At 40.4% G+C, this 20,379-nt stretch overlaps 1 protein-coding gene across 1 annotated transcript; it reads right to left on the bottom strand.

Annotated features, from left to right (window-relative positions):
• Positions 1 to 283: 283 nt before the first annotated feature.
• On the bottom strand, positions 284 to 15,126 carry LOC117031492 (zinc finger protein 782-like). Its single transcript, XM_033121999.1, is given in 6 exon segments — positions 284 to 1,242; positions 1,244 to 2,733; positions 2,891 to 2,914; positions 10,268 to 10,394; positions 14,365 to 14,445; positions 15,108 to 15,126. Coding segments are annotated over 5 exon segments (1,731 nt in total). The 5' UTR covers positions 14,380 to 14,445; positions 15,108 to 15,126; the 3' UTR covers positions 284 to 1,167.
• Between the last annotated feature and the right edge of the window lie 5,253 nt (positions 15,127 to 20,379).

The raw sequence follows: 20,379 nt of genomic DNA, 5'->3' as shown, positions 1-20,379 counted from the left end.
TTAGTCTCTTCTGTAAGTTCTGCAATCTCTTCTGACCGACTTGTAACTTTCCCTACATTCATCTTTACAATTTATCCCCTGTGAGTTCTCTGATGTTCTTAAAAGTATGTTTTCTGGTGGAAAGCATTCCAAGTTCTGTAACATTTTCAGGGATGTTTCATTTGTGTGAGTTCTCTGATGTAATGCAAGATTTGATGTCTGGATGAAGGTTTTTCCATATTTATTACAATCATGTCAAATTCCCTGTGAGTTTTCTGATGTTCTCTGAGGTTTGACTTCCGGTGGAAATCTTCCTTACTTCTATCACATTTATAAGCTTACGCCCTGATATGATCAATAAGAAATACGAAAGCCAAATTATGCCACTTTGGCAAAAGAAGTATTTTGAGTGAAAGAAACTGAAAAACAGTACACAGAAAAACCTTTTCAGTCTCTCCCCATCTGCCGAAAGGTAGGGTATAAATCCTCCTTCATAAAGGTGTTCCCCATCCCCTCTGGTATCAGCAAGAGAAGACAACTCCTATCATTGTAGATGGCCCCAACTGATATCTGCAGAAACAAATCTTAATGAAATACACTTATCTTCCATTGGTTTCCTCGTGTAGTGACCTTCCCAAAACTTACGACTATAGAAGCTCTAAACCCTAATCTTTTGAGACTTCTTCGCAAATGTTTTGTCCTTTTGTTCAAATGGCACATAAACCTCCAGGTCTGATCACGTCTTTGGAGTTTTCATTTCATTTATGTGAGGATCTCCAAAAGCATATGAAATAAACCATTTTCTCCTGTTAACGTCTTTCAATCTGCAGGGCTCCAGCCAATAAGAGTAACAGAGCATAAGAAAAAGTTTTTTTCCTCCCCTTGGCTTTTAACCTCTGACAACTCTATGAAGATTTTCCTACATTACCACCTTTATAGGATTTTCACCTTTGTGAGTTTTCTGATGTTTTCATAGGTGAGACTCATTGTAGAGAGTGTATAAATCACTACACGCCCCTGTGTGAATTGTTTCATAAGTTCAATTTTGTGAGTTAAGTTGAAAACAAAACCTTTTTTGCATCAGTTACTTTTGTAGCATTTCACCCTATATGCAGTCTCTGATGTATTATGAAGGCAGATTTCCAGAGAAAAAATTTCCCACATTTCATATCACAGAGTTTTTCCCCTTCATGAATTCTCTGATGTCCTTTGAGGTATGACATGAAAATAAACTCTTTCAGATTCGTAGGGTTTCTGTCCTGTGGTGAATGCTCAGATGTTTTCCAAGATATGACTTCTGGCTGAAAGTTTTTCCACATTCATTGCATTCATAGGGTTTCTCCCCAGTGTGAACTCTCTCATGATTTTTAAGGCATGACCTCTGGCTGAAAGTTTTTCCACATTCAGTACATTCATAGAGTTTTTCCCCAGTGAGAATTCTCTGATGTTTTCCAAGGCTTGACTTCTGGGTGTAACTTTTCCCACATTCATTACATTGATAGGGTTCCTCCCCTGTGTGAGTTCTCTGATGTTCTCTGAGCTGTGATAAGGAGATGAAAGCTTTCCCACATTCATTACATTCGTAGGGTTTCTTCCCCATGTGAGTTCTCTGATGTCTTCTCAGGTTTGACACGCGGGTGAAAGCTCTTCCACATTCATTACACTTATAGGGTTTGTCCCCTGTGTGAGTTCTCTGATGTTGTCTGAGGTTTGACATGGTGGTGAAAGCTTTTCCACACTCATTACATTCATACGGTTTTTCCCCTGTGTGAGTTCTCTGATGTACAATTAGGGATAGTTTCCAGGAAAAAGCTGTCCCACATTCATTACATTCATAAATTTTCTTACCTATATGACTCCTTCGATGTAAAATGACGGACGACCTCTTTGAGAAGGATTCTTGACATTCATTACACTCACAGTGTTGTTCCCTCCCATGAGTTCTCCTCTGTATATGGAAGGGTGACTGAGAACCGAAAGTTTCATTACATGTCTTATTATCACAAGATAGCTCTAATGTGTTAGTTCTCTGTTGTATGTTAATAGGTGAATTGTGGCTCATATTTTTCCCACACTCAAGGGGTTGCATTCCTGTCTGACTTCTCTGATATTCTCTGAAACGTGCTTTTTGATCAAAAGTTTTCTCTGTTGTATCAGTTCTGTGAAGTTGAGCAATCCTCTCAAAATTGTTCCCAATTTTATTACATTTATCTTCATGAAATTCACACTGACTCTTCTCTGTGTGAAAACTTACAGAAACAACAAGAGAAGATTTATCACATAGTTTCCTTCCAAGTTTATAAGATGCTTCTTTTGTGTAAGCACTGTTCCATGTAATGAACGCAGCCTTATCATGCAAAGTATTACCACATTCATTACATTCAAAACACTGCCCCAAAATAAGTTCCTCCACACCATTAAAAGTTTGCAAATTTTGATTGTAATCAAAAGACTTCTCTCCAGTATTTCTTCTCTCACTTCTAGTATTGGAGTGAGATGCATTAAACTCATTAGTCATCTTTCTTGAGTAACTATGAGGAGCCAATTGGTAGAAATCCAAGTATGTAGGCCCTATAGTGTCATCTGCAGATAACATTTTTCTTGAAGGAACAATGTATCTGCCCAGATTAAATGGTTTTCCTGAAACTTTCTCTTGTTCATTAGTCAATGGTCGGTTGGTGGTGAATAAAACTTGATATAAATACTTGTCTTGGTTTTTTTGGGTCTTCTCTAAATGATCAAGTCGCCAGTCTTCTAAACGTGAGAAATTTAAAAAATGCTTATTAAATTTAACACATTTTTTATGCCAAAAGTCTTACAGACATTTGCCTTACTATACATTTAACAGCTTTATTTCTTGCTAAGTCTTCGAATACTGTAGTAATTCCAAGTATATGTTAACTATACTCACTTTCCTTGGGTGGCAGGAAGTTTGCTGTAATTGGAAAAAAAGAAAAGAAATTGGAGTTGAATATCATGTATACTTTGGCATTTTAAAATATAACTTACAAACTTGGTCATAAAGGAAAGGAACAATGAATTGGGAACCAAAGGTTTTAAGAAAGTTGGGTCCTGGGAACTGAAAAAAATCAGAGAATGGTATAAATTCAATAGCAAACAATAAAAAAATCATGCTTAAAGGTTTTTAGAGGTTCCAGCAGAGAAAGGGTTTGGATAAAGGAGATCATGGGAGATAACGTCATAGAAATGACGACGTGAGGTGAGCCTCTTGAAATCTCTCCAGCAATTTACAACAAATTGAACAACTATAATTCCACAAAGGACTCCCTGAGCAGCAGACAGGCAAAACTAAGAGACGTGCAATTGAAAGCATCTAAAGGTGGGCAAATTAGGCTAGTGGGAGAGATGGGAAGGGTAAGTAGGAGACGTGCGCCGACCACAGGCCATAGGACATATGCAGACTGGAACTCCGAGCTGCGGAGGTACCACAGTCGCAGGAGAGGGAAGAATTCAGATTGCTAGTGCTTCCCTATGGCCCACAGTCCTGCCTAAGGGATCAGCATGTAACACAACTGAACCCCACCCTCACAGCAGAGACCTCAGAGCAAAGACTAAGGGAAGAAGGGTGAAAACAGCGGTTTAAGCCTTCACTGCCAATCAGAGAATGGAAGGCTTACGCACGGAGCCTAACTGACCCCTTCCCATCCTCGCAGAGCTCGCCCACCCCCACCTTCCAGTGCTAGAAGTGGAACGGTAGCACTGTGAGATCAAAAGAACAGAATATTTGCAGATTTGAGAACTGCGGCCTACAGTCATGGACTCATGGCCCAACTAGTTCCGGCAAAGGAGAAAGAGTCTTGGGTGCAGGATGGACTGCTAGTGGTCGCCAATATTGCTCTGGACCACCTGTCATAACCCACCCGCCCCTGCCCCCAACTATCTGGGTGGATCCCTGCAGGGGTAAACAGAGCCGCTGAAATACGCAGGCCCTGAATCTGGCGCAGGAAGAGCTTCCAAACTTCAGAAGCTCTCTACATCCCCCAACACAGGCAGTACCCTGAGACCAAGGCAACCTGCTCAGAGTAGAAGCCCACCTTCCAGGGAATCCCCCCATTGTGTGAGAAGCCACAACAGCATGAGAGAGAATAAAAGGCTGTAATTGGAGACAAAATAAAACACTCTACCAACACCTACTGGAAAGCAAAAGAAAGACCTCTTCCTATCAACCTGCTGCAGAACCTACTCCTGTAGATGCCAGGAAGAGAAACAATAATTCATTAATTGCCATGAATAACCAAGGTAACAAAGCAGGTCAGAAAGAAAATGAAAAGTTTCCAGAAAATGAACTTAAGTACATGGAAATATGTGACTTAAATGACAGAGATTCAAGATTGCAGTTCTTAAAAAACTCAACGAGATACAAGGAAACACTGAGAGGTAGTTCATAATGAACTCAGAAACACAATCAAAGAACAAAATGAACATTTTACCAAAGAGATTGAAATTTTAAAAAAGAACCAAATAGAATTTCTGGAGATTAAGAACTAAACAGAAGAAATGAAAATTGAAACACCAGCTTAGGTAATAGAGCTCACCAGATGAAGAAAAGAATCACTGACATCGAAGATCGAAATTTGGAAATGACAGAGATGGAAGAAGAAGAGAGAGTTGAGAGTTAAAAAGAAATGAAAGAACTCTACAAGAACTTTCTGACTCCATCAGAAAGGGCAATATAAGAATAATGGGCATACCAGGAGGAGAAGAAAGGGCGAAGGGAACAGAGAGTGTACTCAAACAAGTACTCAACGACAATTTCCCAAATTTGTGGAAAAAACTGGATCCTCGAATCCAAGAAGCAAATAGAGCACCTAATTACCTCAATCCCAACAGGCCTTCTCCAAGGCACATTGTATTGAAGCTATCAAAAATTAACGACAAAGATTCCTCAAGGCAGCCAGGGAAAAGAAGACAGTAACTTACAAAGGAAAGCCCATTAGATTATCATCAGATTTTTCAGCAGAAACTCTACAAGCCAGGAAGGAGCAGACTAAAATACTCAAACTACTGAAAGAGAGAAATTATGAGCCAAGAATAACATATCCAGCAAAAATATCCTTTAGGTATGAAGGAGGAATAAAGGCCTTTTCATATGTATAAAAGCTGAGGGAATTTTCTAACATACGACCTGCACTAAAAGAAATACTGGAGGCTATTTGACCTGAAACAAAAAAGCAAAAGAATACAAAACCATGAGTAGAATTACGAACAGACAGACTGAAGCAGGAAATGGCAACCGGTACACCAAATAGGACACTACACATTTAAACATAACATACAGGGTAAAGAAGAAAAGAAAAAAAACACATGGAAAAAAAATAGAGGAAAAAGACGACTTGCTACTGCAGCTCAGAAACCAACTCACAGGATAAATAGGGATAATTTGTGACAACAAAAACATAAAAGGGGGGAGAGTAAAGGCCCGAACCGGAATACAGGAATGGAGAAAGTAAGCATGGTGAAGAAAATGGAATACTCCAAATATGAAACATTCTTTTACATAAACTTAATGGTAACCACTCAAAAAAAATCCAGAACTGAAATACATAATATTTAAAGAAAAAGAAACACAGGGGAAAATCATAGAATATCACCACACTGAAATAACAGCAACAAAAAGGCAAAGAAACAATGGAGACAGTGTCCTACCAGAAAACCAAAGATAGAATGGCAGGAAATCATCACACATCAATAACTACCCTAAATGTAAATGGACTGAACTCATCAATAAAAGGCACAGAGTAGCAGAATGGATCAAAAAACTAAACCTAACCGTATGCCGCCTCCGAAAGACACATCTCAACCACAAGGACAAATACAGACTGAAAGTGAAAGGGTGGAAATTGACACTCCAAACAAAAGGGATTCGGAGAAAATCAGGTATAGCTATACTGATATCAGATGAAACAGACTTCAGGATAAAAAAGGTACAAGACACAAAGATGGATATTTCACAATGATAAAAGGGACTATACAATAAGAAGATACAACAGTCATCAATATTTATGTCCCCAATCAGGAAGCATCGAAATATATCAAGCAACTACTAACAGAGCACAAGGGAGAAACTGACCAAAACACAATTATAGTAGGGGCTCCAAATACGTCATTGACAACTATGCATAGATCATCCAAATAGAAAATAAATAAATAACAGCCCTAAATGACACACATTAGATAAAATGGACATAAGTGACATGTACAGAGCACTTCATTCTAGAAAATCAGACTATACATTTTTTTATACTGTACATGGAACATTCTCAAGGATAGACCATATATTGGGACATAAAACTAACCTCAGCAAATTTAAGAAGACTGAAATCATACCAAGGCTATTCTCTGATCACAAGGTTTTGAAATTGTTTATCAACTGCAAAAAAAGGAGGAAAAACAACAAATACGTGGAGATTAAACAACATACATTTAAAGAACGACCGGGTCAAAGAAGAAATAAGAGGAGAGATCAGAAGTTACACAGAAACAAATGAGAATGAAAATACATCCTACCAAAATTTCTGGGATGCAGCAAAAGTAGTCTTAACAGGGAAATTTATATCATTACAGGCCTATCTCAAGAAACAAGAAAAATCTCAAATAAATAACCTCACGTTAGAGCTTAAAGAACTGGAAAAAAGAAGACAAATGAAACCCAAGCTCAGCAGAAGAAAGGAAGTAATAAAAATCAGAGCAGAACTAAATGAAATAGAGAACAAAAAGACAATAGAAAAAATTAATGTGACAAAGAGCTGGTTCTTTGAAAGATTAACTAAATTGACAAACCCTTGGCTAGACTCACCAAGATAAAAAGAGAAAAGACACTAATAAATAAAATCAGAAATGAAAGAGGGGAAGTTATCACAGATGCCACAGAAATATAAAGGATCATCCAAGAATACTATGAGGACTATATACCACCAAATTCAATAACCTAGAAGAAATGAACAAATTCTTAGAAACATAGAGCCTTCCTAGGCTGAATCATGAAGAATTGGAAAACTTAAATAGACCGATCACCAGTAAGGAAATTGAATCAGTCATCCAAACCTTCCCAAAAGCAAAAGTCCGGGACCAGATGGCTTCATTAGTGAACTCTACCAAACCTTCAAAGAGGATCTAATACCCTGCTCAAAATCTTCCAAAATATGGATGAAGACACAGTACTCCCTAACTCATTTTATGAGGCCAACACTACCCTAATACCAAAACCTGGTAAGGATAACACAAAAAAAGAAACCTACAGACCAATATCTCTGATGAATACAGATGCAAAATCCTAAACAAAATTCTAGCAAATCGAGTGCAACAATGAATTAAAAAAGATCATTCATCGTCACCAAGTGGGGTTTATCCCATGGGCAGAAGGATGTTTCAACATATGCAAATGCATCAATGTGATACATCACATAAACAAATAAAGGACAAAAATCATATGATTATATCAATTGATGCAGAAAAGCATTTGACAAGATACAACATTCATTTGTGATTAAAACACTTAATCAAATAGGTACAGAAGGAAAATACCTTAACATAATAAAGGCCATGTATGACAAACCCTCAGCTAATCTCATAATTAATGGTGAAAAAACTGAAGCCCTTTGCTCTACGTTCGGGAACACGGCAGGGCTGTCTCCTATCACCTCTGCTTTTCAACAAAGCGTTGGAAGTCCTCACCAGAACAATCAGGCAAGAGAAAGAAATAAAAGGCATCCAAATTGGGAATGAAGAAGTTAAATTGTCACTCTTTGCAGATGACATGATGCTATATACAGAAAACTCTAAAGATTCCAACAAAAAGCTATTAGAAACAATCAACGAATACAGTGAAGTTGCCAGCTACAAAATCAACGTATAAAAGTCCATTTCATTCCTATATACTAACAATGAAATCTCAGAAAAGGAAATTGAAAAACAATTCCTTTTGCAACTGCAACAAAAAGAATCAAATACCGAGGAATAAACTTAACCAAGGACGTGAAAGACCTATATGCTGAAAAGTACAAGACATTTTTAAAAGAAATTGAAGAAGACACAAAAAAAGGAAAGACATTCCGTGCTCATGGATTGGAAGAATCAACATAGTTAAAATGACCATATTACTCAAAGCAATATACAGATTTAATGTAATCCCCATCAAAATCCCAATGGCATTTTTAAAGAAATAGAACAAAAAAATCATCATATATGTTTGGAACCACAAAAGACCCCAAATAGCCAAAGCAATCCTAAGAAAAAAGAACAATGCTGGAGGTATCGCACTCTCTGACTTTAGGTTGTACTACAGGCAACAATAATCAAAACAGCATGGTACTGGCAGAAAACCAGACACACAGACCAAGGGAATGGAACTGAGAACGCAGAAATAAAACCACATAAATATGGACAGATAATTTTTGACAATGAAGCAAAAAACATACAGTGGAGAAAAGACAGCCTCTTCAATAAATGGTGATGGCAGAATTGGAAAGCCACAGGCAAAAAATGAACTGGACTGCTATCTGTCACCATGTACCAAATTAATTCAAAATGGATCAAAGACTTAAGCATAAGACCTCAAACAATAAACTGCATAGAAGAAAACACAGGTACTAAACTTACAGACCTTGGGTTCAAAGAGCATTTTATGAATTTGACTCCAAATGCAAGGGAAGTAAAAGCTAAAATAAATGAATGGGACTACATCAAACTTAAAAGCTTCTGCACAGCAAAGAAACATCGACAAAATAAAGAGGTAACCAACATAATGGGAGAAGATTTTTGCAAACAGTGCCTCCGACAAAGGGTAATATCCAAAATGTACAAGGAACTTATACAACTCAACAAGAAAACAAACAACCCAATTGAAAAATGGGCAGAGGACCTGAAGAGATATTTCTCCGAAGAGGACACAGAAATGGCAAATAGACATATGAAAAAAATGCTCAACATCACTAATCATCAGAGAAATGCAAATAAAAACCACAATGAGGTTTCACCTCACCCCGGTTAGAATGGCTATCACGACAATAGTAACAAGTGTTGAGGAGGCTGTGGAGAAAAAGGAACCCTCATATACTGTTAGTGGGAATGCAGACTGGTGCAGCTGCTATGGAAGGCAGAGTGGAGGTTCGTCAAAAAATTACGAATACAATTACCATATAAGTAAGCAATCCCTCTCCTGGGTATTTACCCCAAAAATCTGATAACATTTATACACAAAGACAAGAGTCTTCCAATGTTCATTGCTGCTTTATTATGGTGTCTAAGACATGGAAACAACCAAAATGTCCTTCGATAGATGAATGGATAAATAAGTTGTGGTACATATACACATGGAATACTATTCGGCGGGTAAGAAAAGATGAAATAGGAGCATTTGTGACAACGTGGGTGGATCTGAGATTATAATGCTAAGCGAAATAAGTCAGACAGAAAAAGTAGAGAACCGTATGATTTCACTGATATGTGGTACATAAACCAAAAAGAACTAAAGAACTAGACAAGAAATGAGAAACAAAACCTCATAGACACAGACAATAGTTTAGTGGTTTTACCAGAGAGTCAGGGGGGAAAGGAGTGGTAGATGAGGGTAAGGGGGATCAAATATGTGGTGATGGAAGGAGAAGTGACTCTGGCTGGTGAGCACACAATGGGATTCATAGATGATGTTATATAGAATTATACACCTGAAATTTATGTAACTTTACTAACAATTGTCACTCCAATACACTTTAATTAAAAAAAAAAAGAGAGAGAGAAAGAAAGGGTAAAGGGGAGTCAAATATATGGTGCAGAAGGAGATTTGACTTTGGGTGGTGAACACACGATGCAATATACAAATGATGCATTATACACTTCTACACTTGAAACCTATATCATGTTATTAACCAACGTAACCACCGTAAATTTAATAAAATTAAAATGGCTAAGAAAAAGAATCAAGAAAAAAACTAAATACTCTATTGTGTACATAAAATTCTAGAATGGAAAACGATTGCAACAGAAAGTACATCAGTGGCTGACAGGAACCAGGGAAAGGGATCGAAGGAGAAAAATGACTGCAAAGAGCTACCAGAAAACTTTTAGGGGTGACAAAAATATTTTATATAATTATTTTGGTGGTGGTAATCTCCTATAGACATTTCCAAAACTACTCAAATTATACAATGAACATTACTGACTTTAATTTCTGTTAATTGCACCCCAATAAAAGTAATTTCAATATTAAGAGGGAGAGAGGGAAAATAGAATTGCATTCCAGAGGAGTGAGGTGGTCAGGTCTGCTCACCCACAGAGACAACGTGGCTGTAGTTCTCCAGCATCACGTCTCTGTAGAGGGCCCTCTGAGCAGGGCCCAGGTGCTGCCACTCCTCCTGGGTGAACTCCACAGTCACGTCCTTGAAGGACACTGAGGCCTGTAACAGCATATTTCTTACTCAATCACAAGGGTTCAGAAACAGGTGACACGGTAAATACCTTAGCAAACTAATTTTTATCAGAATTACTGTTGAGAATTAAAACAACTTTTATAACGGAACCCTATGATGGCATATCATTGTCTTACACTGTAGGGGTACTCACATAATTGGTACAAAGATTAGTCTAATGCCCTGATATATTTGTATTTATTTCTAAATTATATACCATAGACTGTCAGTTAATATACTAATTATAAAGCTTAGTGACTTGTGTTTTAGATACAGTTTTATAACCAGGCTTCCTGTCATCTTTTCCTGTGCCCTAGTGGACTGTCCTAGGCACTCTCTAGGGTACACACACCCCTTTGAGTTCTCTGCTGGGATAATAGGGAAACCAACAAAAAGACACAGGTAAGCACTGGAGGTTGTACGCATCATCAGATTTGGCGTTTAGATGCAATGCTGTGCAACAGGGGAGAAAGTTTTACTTAGCAAAACAGAAGACACCAATTTAAGGACCTTGAGGACATTATGCAAAGTGAAATAAGTCAATACTAGATGATCTCTCGAACGAAGGACGGACAATTAAGTTCGCAAATTTTGGCAATGATGTTGCTGACCTTTTTTGATAATAGAGGGATTATTCATTATGAATTTGACCAACTGGACAAACAGTTAACCACGTGTACTATTTGGAAGTGCTGAAAAGGCTGCATGAAAAATTTAGACGACCTGAACTCTTTGCCAACAATTCATGGCTCTTGCATCACGACAATGCACCAGCTCACATGGCAGTCTGTGACGGAAAGTTTTGACAGTAAACAAATAACTGTATTGGAACACCCTCCCTACTCAACTGATCTGGCCCCCAATAACTTGTTTCTTTACCGGAAGATAAAGGATATATTGAAAGAAAGACATTTTTATGACATTCAGGACATCAAGGGTAACACGATGACACCTCTGATTAGGGTGCCTGGGCTGATAACCATTCCAGAAAAAGACTTCCAAAACTGCTTTGAAGGGTGGACTAGGTACTGGTGTTGGTGCATAGTTTCTGATGGAGAGTACTTCGAAGGGACCATAGTGATATTCAGCAATGACGTATGTACCACATTTTCTAGGATGAGTTCGCGAATTGTCAGACCTCGTATATGGGAGCGTACAAAGAAACAAAAAAACACGTGAGGTCATAGTGACAATAGATTGGTGGTTGCCAGAGGCAAAGGATGATGGGTAGGAGAAATGGGTGAACTGTTTTTGTAGTTTACATAACTTGAAAATTAAAGAGAGAAAAATGGCGTTTATTAAGGTAAATCAATGGGGAGGAAGAATGGGAAACAGATTCCTTAAAGAGAAAGGAATAAAATTTTGATCACTATATTTCTTCACAGCTGTACCTAGAGAAGCCACATGAGCAGCTGGGTAAATACTGATGACACTGTGAGATAAGGGAAAATATGTATACAGATGCCCGAGTTCTGATGATTCGACTTACAATTTTTACCGTTATGATACTGTGAAAGTGATACACCTAATGAATTACATGAGATATTCAACACTTTATTACTCTATCGGCTGTGTGGCAGATGATTTTTGCCCAACTGGAGGCTAATGTAAGTGTTCTGAGCACGATGAAGGGAGCCCAGGCTAAGCTATGATGGCCGGTAGGTTAGCTGTACTAACTCCATGTCTGACTTACGGCATTTCAACGTATAACGGGTTTATCAGGATGTAACCCCATCCTAAGCAGAGGAGCATATGGATATACGGGTCTCCGCCCCTGGTTCCCAGCACAGAGCTCCTAAAAACCTTGTAAATTCCTAGTGATAAGAGCACCGGGAGCATCGTTTGTTTTAATGAGGTGACTGTGGGTGGGCTCCAGGACGGGCACTGGTCACCAGAGAGACCAGGCCATAATCGGAAGCTTGAATTTTCAGCCCTGCCTCCCACTTCTCCAGAGGGGAGAGAGGGATGAAAATAAAGTTATTAAGTGATCATGACTACATGAGGACTCCTCCAAAAACCCCAAAAGTATGCATTTGGAGAGCCTCTGGGTTGGTGAACATAACAGCCATGTATCAGGAGAGGGATGCACCCCAACACTATGGGGACAGAAGCTCCTGTGCTAGGACCCTCCCAGACTCACACAATGTATCTCTTCATCTGGCTGTTCACCTTTACCATGTTCTTTAATAACCCGGTGAATTCCTTTCCCTGAGTGCTGTGAGCTGCTGTAGCAAATTAATCAAAGCCAAGGAGTGGGTTGTGGGAACCTCACATTATAGCTGATTGGTCACAAGCACAGGTGACAACTGGGACTTGCAGTTGGTACCTGCAGTGCAGTGAGAGCAGTCCAGTAGAACTGAGTCCTTTACCTGTGGGATCTGATGCTATCTCCATGTACATAGTATCAGATCAATTAAATCGTAAGATGCCAATTGGTGTTGTACACACTTACGTGGTAGGAGAACAGAACCCACACATTTAGTGACCAGAAGGGTCAGAAGTAACATATGCTGTGTGCGCAGCAAAGGAGACATACAGGAGGGACGACAACTGGGTTTTCTCTAACTCAGTCATACACTGAGATTAGAAGAAATAAAAGCAAGGCAAAGAGGTTCACGTTGAGACGGATGTTCTTCATTTGCACTCAAGGACACCTACCAACAAAGAGATGGAATTATACACTGCAGTGTTGGTTATATGATTTTGGAACATAAAAGGGAGGTCTAAAATTGACATATAGAGTCATTGGAATCACACACAAAATCAGAGCACATTTTGAAGACAGAAAGGTAGATTCTAAAACTTTTAGGAAGAGGTAAAGAATTTACACTATCCAATACAATTATGAAAACAGAACTAGGTTGAGAGAGTCACAATACTGATTTCATTTTTAGTTTAAAGCAACCGTAATTGGGCCAGTGAAGTATTAGCAAAAAGATTGACACACATTAACAGAAGACTGACTTGAGAAACAGAACTACAAATAATATAATATCAAATGATTCCAACAAAGGTGCCAAAGCAATTCAGTGGAGAAGGTATATTCTTTTCAACAAATGTTGTTGGTATTATCAAACATGCATAACCAAAAGTAATAATCTTGATCTATACCTTGCATCATAAAAGTAACGCCAAAGATCATAGACTGTAATTATAAAACTTACAAAAACAAGACAGAATTTATTGTAATATTTGTTTAAGATTTTTTTACATATGACCAAAAAAGCATAACTAATAAAAGTCTAAAAAAATCTGAAAACTTGATTGACTGAACAGTTCTGCTCTTTGAAAGATACATGGTTAGAGAGAAACATAGGAGAGAACTATGATCTTGAATAAACATACTTGGTACTCAAAATATTCACACAACAATCCCCTGTAAACAACTTTTATGAAATAAAATACAGGGGAAGAAAACATTACACGAAGGAAAAAAAAAAAAAGAATGACAGTCACTTCTTTTTATGAGACTAATATAAGCCTAACACCAAATTTAGACGGAAACACGGAAAAGGAAATGATAAGCTCACCTAAATATGATACCGATACTTCTTTATAAGTACAAGCAGAAAGATCCAGCAACTCATCAGCAAGTAGGGTGCATACAGGAAATCAAACCATGAATTAATATTAGAAAATTCATTTAGCTACTCACAATATTTATAAAGGAAATAAGTTCTGTCTGTATTTTAATGGATACACAAAAGTACTTAATATAATTTGACGTACATTCACGACTAAAGTGAAATCTCAGCAAACTGGCAATTAGAGGGAATATACAAATCAAAAGTTACTTACCAAGACCCCACACCAAACACCAGAGCTAATGCTGACACTGTGTATATTTTCCCTCAAGACTGGTTTTATTTCTAGTTCTCCTTTTGCATTGAATATATGTACCCTTATGGGCCTCATAAATCCATTACAATGCAAACTGGGAAATGAACCAAGTACTCACCTGAGCTGTGTGCATTCTGCTGCTCTGGGGAGAGTGTAGAGAACTGGGAGGTCAAGAAGGAACCTGCAGGGGCGGCACCACCTGTCCACATGAGACGCGAAGTGGTCACATGGACAAAACCACACAGCTTTCATTGACTCAAATTCTCCCTGGTTAACGAACAACGTAGTTGATTTTCTGAATGATTAACATAAACAACTTAGTTACATTAAAGTACAGACAGGATAAGGCATTGCTTTCTCACTAATATTAGCATGAAATACTCAGGCTGCATCACTGAACTCTTTTCCTATTAACACTACTTATATCTCTAAGGAGAAAATCTACAGAAAGTCCAGTAAAAGGAGTATGGAGGGTTTGAAGGCAGGAAAGTTTCATTTTAGTTTTAACTGGGCTACAGTTTCTTAAAAGGTCCTTTTCATAAGATGTGTTTGGTGACTTCCTGTGAGAAACTGAACTGCACTTGTTTTCCTCCTGGCTGTCACAAACTGCGTTTTCCTTGGCAAGTCACTGAACCTCTCTGGCCCAATTTCTTTAAAGCTTTCAAGAGTCCGAAGTACATATCCAAGGAAACTCCTCAAGATCCATCGTTTTGGAATACTGTGAGGTCAGGATAAGTCAGTAATGTCACATGGACATGTGTGAGAGCAGGACAATGTTGTAAAGAGTGAAGAGACGGGAGCAGCGGACCATTAAGCAATAGTGGGAAAAGAATTTCCACCTGGTGTCTGGTTGCCACTTACCCCAGACCTCTCCCTCACAAGCTCTCCCACACTTGGGCAGCATACTCCTGGGCCACCCCAGCTCACGCCTAACTGAAAGCTGACCCAAATCCTCCACTGTCACACCAGTGTGGTGGCTACAGTAGGTGGCAGTATCTCCAAATCCAGGCACAGGGTCAAAAACTTCGGACTGCAAATTTAGGCCGTGCTGTTTCCTGCGTTCTTCTGCCTCAGCTCGGAAGCTCTGGTGAGGAGAGTAAGAACAGGGCTGTTCTCTCCCAGGGAATATTCCTGTTCCTGGAGCCCTCCCGATTCCTACATCACAGGAGCTGCTTTGTTCCAAAATAAGTGTTTCCCAAAATCTGGGACCTGGCTCTGGGAAACAGTTCTCTTTAGGGTCACAAATCTTACACTTTTGGAATTCCTATAATTTCAGACGTAAAACTCAGACAACCTGCCTGTGCAGGAAGAGCTAGGAACCTGTGTCTGACCTAAGGATTCTGATGAGACACCAGGAATTCCAAAATACATTTGTCAGTGCTGAGAGTCCATTCACATTCACTTCCAATTTTATTCGTGGACATTTAGGGACAGGTCATTCTGTCAAGTGCTGTGAAGGATGTAATGATGGTTTTAGGAAGGTGCTATATTTAGATGAATCCTGAGATTTAAAGCACACTTGCTCCTAAGTCGGAGCTCCCTCACCGCAAGCTTGTGACCTGAGCATATCGCTCCACCAACCTGAGCCTCAATAGTGTGCTTTTATTTTACTGCGGATGGTTACGCCTACCTCATATACTGGATGTGAGGTTTACATAAGCCACCCAGTGAGCAGGAAAAACCTAAGTGTCTTCTGAACACAACGGCAGTTGTTATTTACTCAGTTGGCTATTTGCTTCATAGGCGAGAACCTCTCAGAACCCCAGTTTTCCGATGGGAAACCGGGCTCTGACGCAGGTTCCTTCTGTCGGCCCTGCCTACAGGTGACAGCGCTGGAACTTGACCCGGTAGTTTTAGCCCCAGAGCTCGTCTCTCACGCAGACTCACCGCCCGCGCTTTCTGGCTCTCACGGTCTCATTATAAACGCGCTTTCCCCTCCTGCCGCTAAAACCGGGTTTTCTCCCGTCCGGCTGCAGGTGGGGCCGGGCACAAGGTCCCTGCACCCCGGCCCGCACCGGGCACCTGCTCCTGACCGGGCTCAGTCCCATCTGCGCCCCGGGAACCGAAAGGGCCGGGGTCCCCCAATAGGTACCGGCGGGCTCTGCACTGGATCCCGCCTGGGGGTTCCCGCGACCTCCCGTTCCCTCCTCCACAGACACAAGCCCCCACGCGCTTCATGCCGGTCTCCAGGTCGCCCAGATTCCCCATCACCCCGCGCTCTCACTTTAGATGCGAATCATCGGCGCCCGCACAGAAGACGAGGTCCACCATGTGTTGTTCTCCAAGCGACCAAAGACCGAGCAGAAGCAGGGAGGCGGGACTAGAGCTGTACAGAAGCCGATGGAGCCCAGAAGACCCGTTCCCAGGGTCCTGCGCATCCAGCCAGTTCCATAGAAGACTACATTTCCCACAAAACACCGCTGCCTCTTATTTTCGCGTTTTAGCAACCTTTCCACTTCTTTACGTGGTTGCTAAGATGTTGCCCTTGACCTTCTCTCTTGCCCCGTGTTGTCTCAGGATCACCAAACCTTAGGGGTTAAACTTGAAGTTTGCCGCCACGTACAAAGCGTCGTTTCCGAAAAAGAAAAAAACAAAACAAAAAAACACACCCGATTCAACAAGCAACACCTGTCAAAGACATTGTGGTTACAATTCGGGAAAGCTGGATATGCACGGGGTTATAATTTAATGTAAAAACAATAGTGAAATAACGGAGGAAAACATACTGGTTTTATAAAGGCACTCATAATTAAAGTATTTATGATTAAAATGATACTTTTGTAAATTTATTTCAAAATTTTTCAGAAAAATCAATCAAAGCAAATATGGCAAAATTATTAGTTTTTTTACATACAGGAAATGGGTGTAGATACATGCGTATTGTGTGGTTTTCTGTGTGGCTTGAAAATTTTGCAATACAAAGTGAAAAAGGAGGGAGGAGAATAGGGATACTATCTCCATGAGTGTACCTTTTAAATTCACAACTGCCATAAGATTTGGAAGTTCACAGAGATACCTCTTAGGAATAAGGCTGTGACATGGGAATAAAATAATTAAAACTGGAGCACGACAATATGTAATGCAGGGTGTCATGCAGGGTCTCTGGTCCCGCTCCCCCCATAGGAACACAGGACATGTTGTGGCTAAAAAGGAACACCCACGGAGCCACAGATAGGGGAGTCTGGGTTGGAAACACAGGAAGCAGGATCCACACTATCCGCATACTGCCGTCCACTTCTCTGTGCCAACCAACCTCACTTGCTAACTGCAATCTGCGCTTCCTAGCTCAGCCACCATCTTCTTGCTAGCCCCCCATTTTCTGCTAGCGTATCCACGGCAGTTATATTAGTGGCCAATGGCTCACTGGTTACAGCTGACAGTCAACTAGCCACAGCTGATGGCCATCCAATCACAGTTGATGGCCATTTACTACCTGAGCCAGCACCTTTCCATGTGAGGCTGACAGCCTGGAAACTGCACTCCTGGCTCTGTCCCTACACAATACTAAAGAAAAAAAGATTTTACTCTACTTCACCAACCTTTAGCTAGGATTTTCTAAGATTGTTTGCCAAATATGACTACCAACTTTGGCCTGTAATGATTTGAATCAAATACAGTTTGTATCAGCTCAAGGACTCATCCCTAGGATGATATTAAGCCCCTTTAAAGTGCCTGCCAAAGAAAATCAAGTCAGCCAAATAATTTTTTGTTACAGGCAACACCTGAAGTTAGGGAACCTGTCTCTCAGTCTCTGTGAGAGGGTAGGAACCCAATTTCAATAAGTGCCTGTTAGCAAACCCAGATGGATTTTACAAGGACCGATTCCTCCTTTCTGCTTTTGTGCTTTTCCACTTGCCCTGGCTCTACTAAGCCCCAGCCCACCGTCCCTCTCTTTCCTCATTTTCCCTTTTAAACTCCCAGAAACCTCTGTATAAATTGAAGTAGAGTTCGGTTCACGCTGGACTATTTTCTCTACTGCAACTGTACATTACCAATTAAATCTGTTCTCTCCACTTTGTGTCCAATTTTGTTTACCTTTGACAAATAAAAGGATAGTATGTATAAGTAGCAGGACTTACGTCAGGAAAGATAATAGAAAGCAAGTAACAGTCATAAGTAATAATCAAAATATACACAACCCAATATAAGAACACTGTTATCACACAAGTGGTTCACATCCCAGAAAAAAAAAATCCTATTTAAACTCAATGTGAGCATCTTCTTGTGTTATTAGCAAGTTGAGCTGTGGTCATAATATTACAGGAACTTCTTTTTATTAAATTACATCTAATGAGCATTGTAAGGACAGAGCCAGGAATGCTGTTTCCAGGCTCTCGGACTCACGTGGAAAGTTGCTGGCTCAGGTAGTAAATGGCCATCGACTGTGATTGGATGGTTATCAGCTGTGGCTAGTTGGCTGTCAAGCTGTAACCAGTGAGGAATTGGTCACTAATGTAACTGCCGTGGCTATGCTAGCAACAAATGGGGGCTAGCAAGAAGATGGTGGCTGAGGTAGCAAGAGCGGACTGCAGTTAGCATGGCGGATTGCAGTTGGCACGGCAGATTGCAGCTAGCAAGAAGATGGTGGTTGCCAGAGAGAAGCGGATGGCAGGTTGCAGATAGTGTGGATCCTGTTTCCTGTGTCTCTGTCATGCAGGGTGTCATGCGGTGTCTCTGGTCCTGCTCCCCAATAAGAACGCAGGATATGGTGAGGCCAAAAAGGAACACCCACGGAGCCACAGATAGGAGAATCATACCATTATATTCTTGCTGGCGGCTGGATTGGAGACACAGGAAGCAGGAGCCACACTATCCACAATCTGTTGTCCACTTCTCTGCAATCCGCAACCCTCATTCTGACGTGCTAACTGCAATCTGCGCTTGCTAGCCACCATCTTCTTGCTAGCCCCCATTTCTGCTAGTGTAGCCATGGCAGTTATATTAGTGGCGAATGGCTCACTGGTTCCAGCTGACGGCCAACTAGCCACAGCTGATGGCCATACAATCACAGTTGATGGCCATTTACAACCTGAGCCAGTACCTTTCCATGTGAGGCCGAGAGCCTGGAAACTGCACTCCTGGCTGGAAACGCACAATCTCCAACCCAGCCACCAGCGAGAATATAGTGGTTTGACTCCCCTATCTATGGCCCCGTTGGTGTTCCTTTTTGGCCTCATCATATCCTGTGTTCTTATGTGGTGAGTAGGACCAGAGACCCCCACATGACACCCTGCATGACAAGCATATTTTTGGTAAATATGCATCATTTATAGCATCAGTTATTTCTTATGACTGATAGATTTTTAAATTGGACCTTATACACTGGAAGAAGAAAAAGAATGGAATCCTCCAGAAGTTAGTGCAATCTATGAGAACACAACATAAAGCTTTCCTCCTGACATTAAACAGAACTTGAATAAATGCCAGTTTTCGAAACACCAAGTTTCTTTGCCAAAATTCAGATTCTTATCTCAAAATGTTAGGTCAACGTGTTTTCTCTCTTTGACATATTTTTTACGTTTTAACAAAAAAGAGCCATTGAAAATGTCATTGGGACAGAAATAATGATTAGAGAAGCGCTGAAAGACACAGCAGTGTCTCTCACACATTAATACACAGCTGTTCTTGGGGCGGCCAGGAAGGCCAGTTGGTTAGAGCGCGGGCTCTCGGCAGCAGACTTGCTGTTTCTATTCCTGCATGGGATGGTGGGTTGCGACCCCCTGCAACTCAAAAACTGAAAACAGCAACTGGACTTGGAGCTGGACTGCGCCCTCCACAACTAGACTGAAGGACAACAACTTGGAGCTGATGGGCGCTGGAGAAACACACTGTTCCTCAATATTACCCAATAAAATTTTTTTTAAAAATCAAGAATTCTTAAAAAAAAGATACATAGCTCTTGCTAAACCATTGAACAATTTTACCACAACACTACAGGTCCAGGAAGAAGGGAAAGTGAGAGGTAGAATATGCCTGAGCTGGTGCTCAGACCAGGGCCAGAGAACCTAAAGTCACCTTGTTAGGAAAACCAGACAGGCCCTGGGACATACTAGGGCCATACCCACAGCCCTCACATAAAATAAGTAACTTTCAATATTTAAATATTTCTACATATTACTAGTTCTTCACGGAA

Source organism: Rhinolophus ferrumequinum, chromosome 12, assembly GCF_004115265.2.
Source record: "Rhinolophus ferrumequinum isolate MPI-CBG mRhiFer1 chromosome 12, mRhiFer1_v1.p, whole genome shotgun sequence".
In the NCBI taxonomy this organism is placed as follows: Eukaryota; Metazoa; Chordata; class Mammalia; order Chiroptera; family Rhinolophidae; genus Rhinolophus; species Rhinolophus ferrumequinum.
This window is presented reverse-complemented; position numbering and strand designations above follow the sequence as displayed.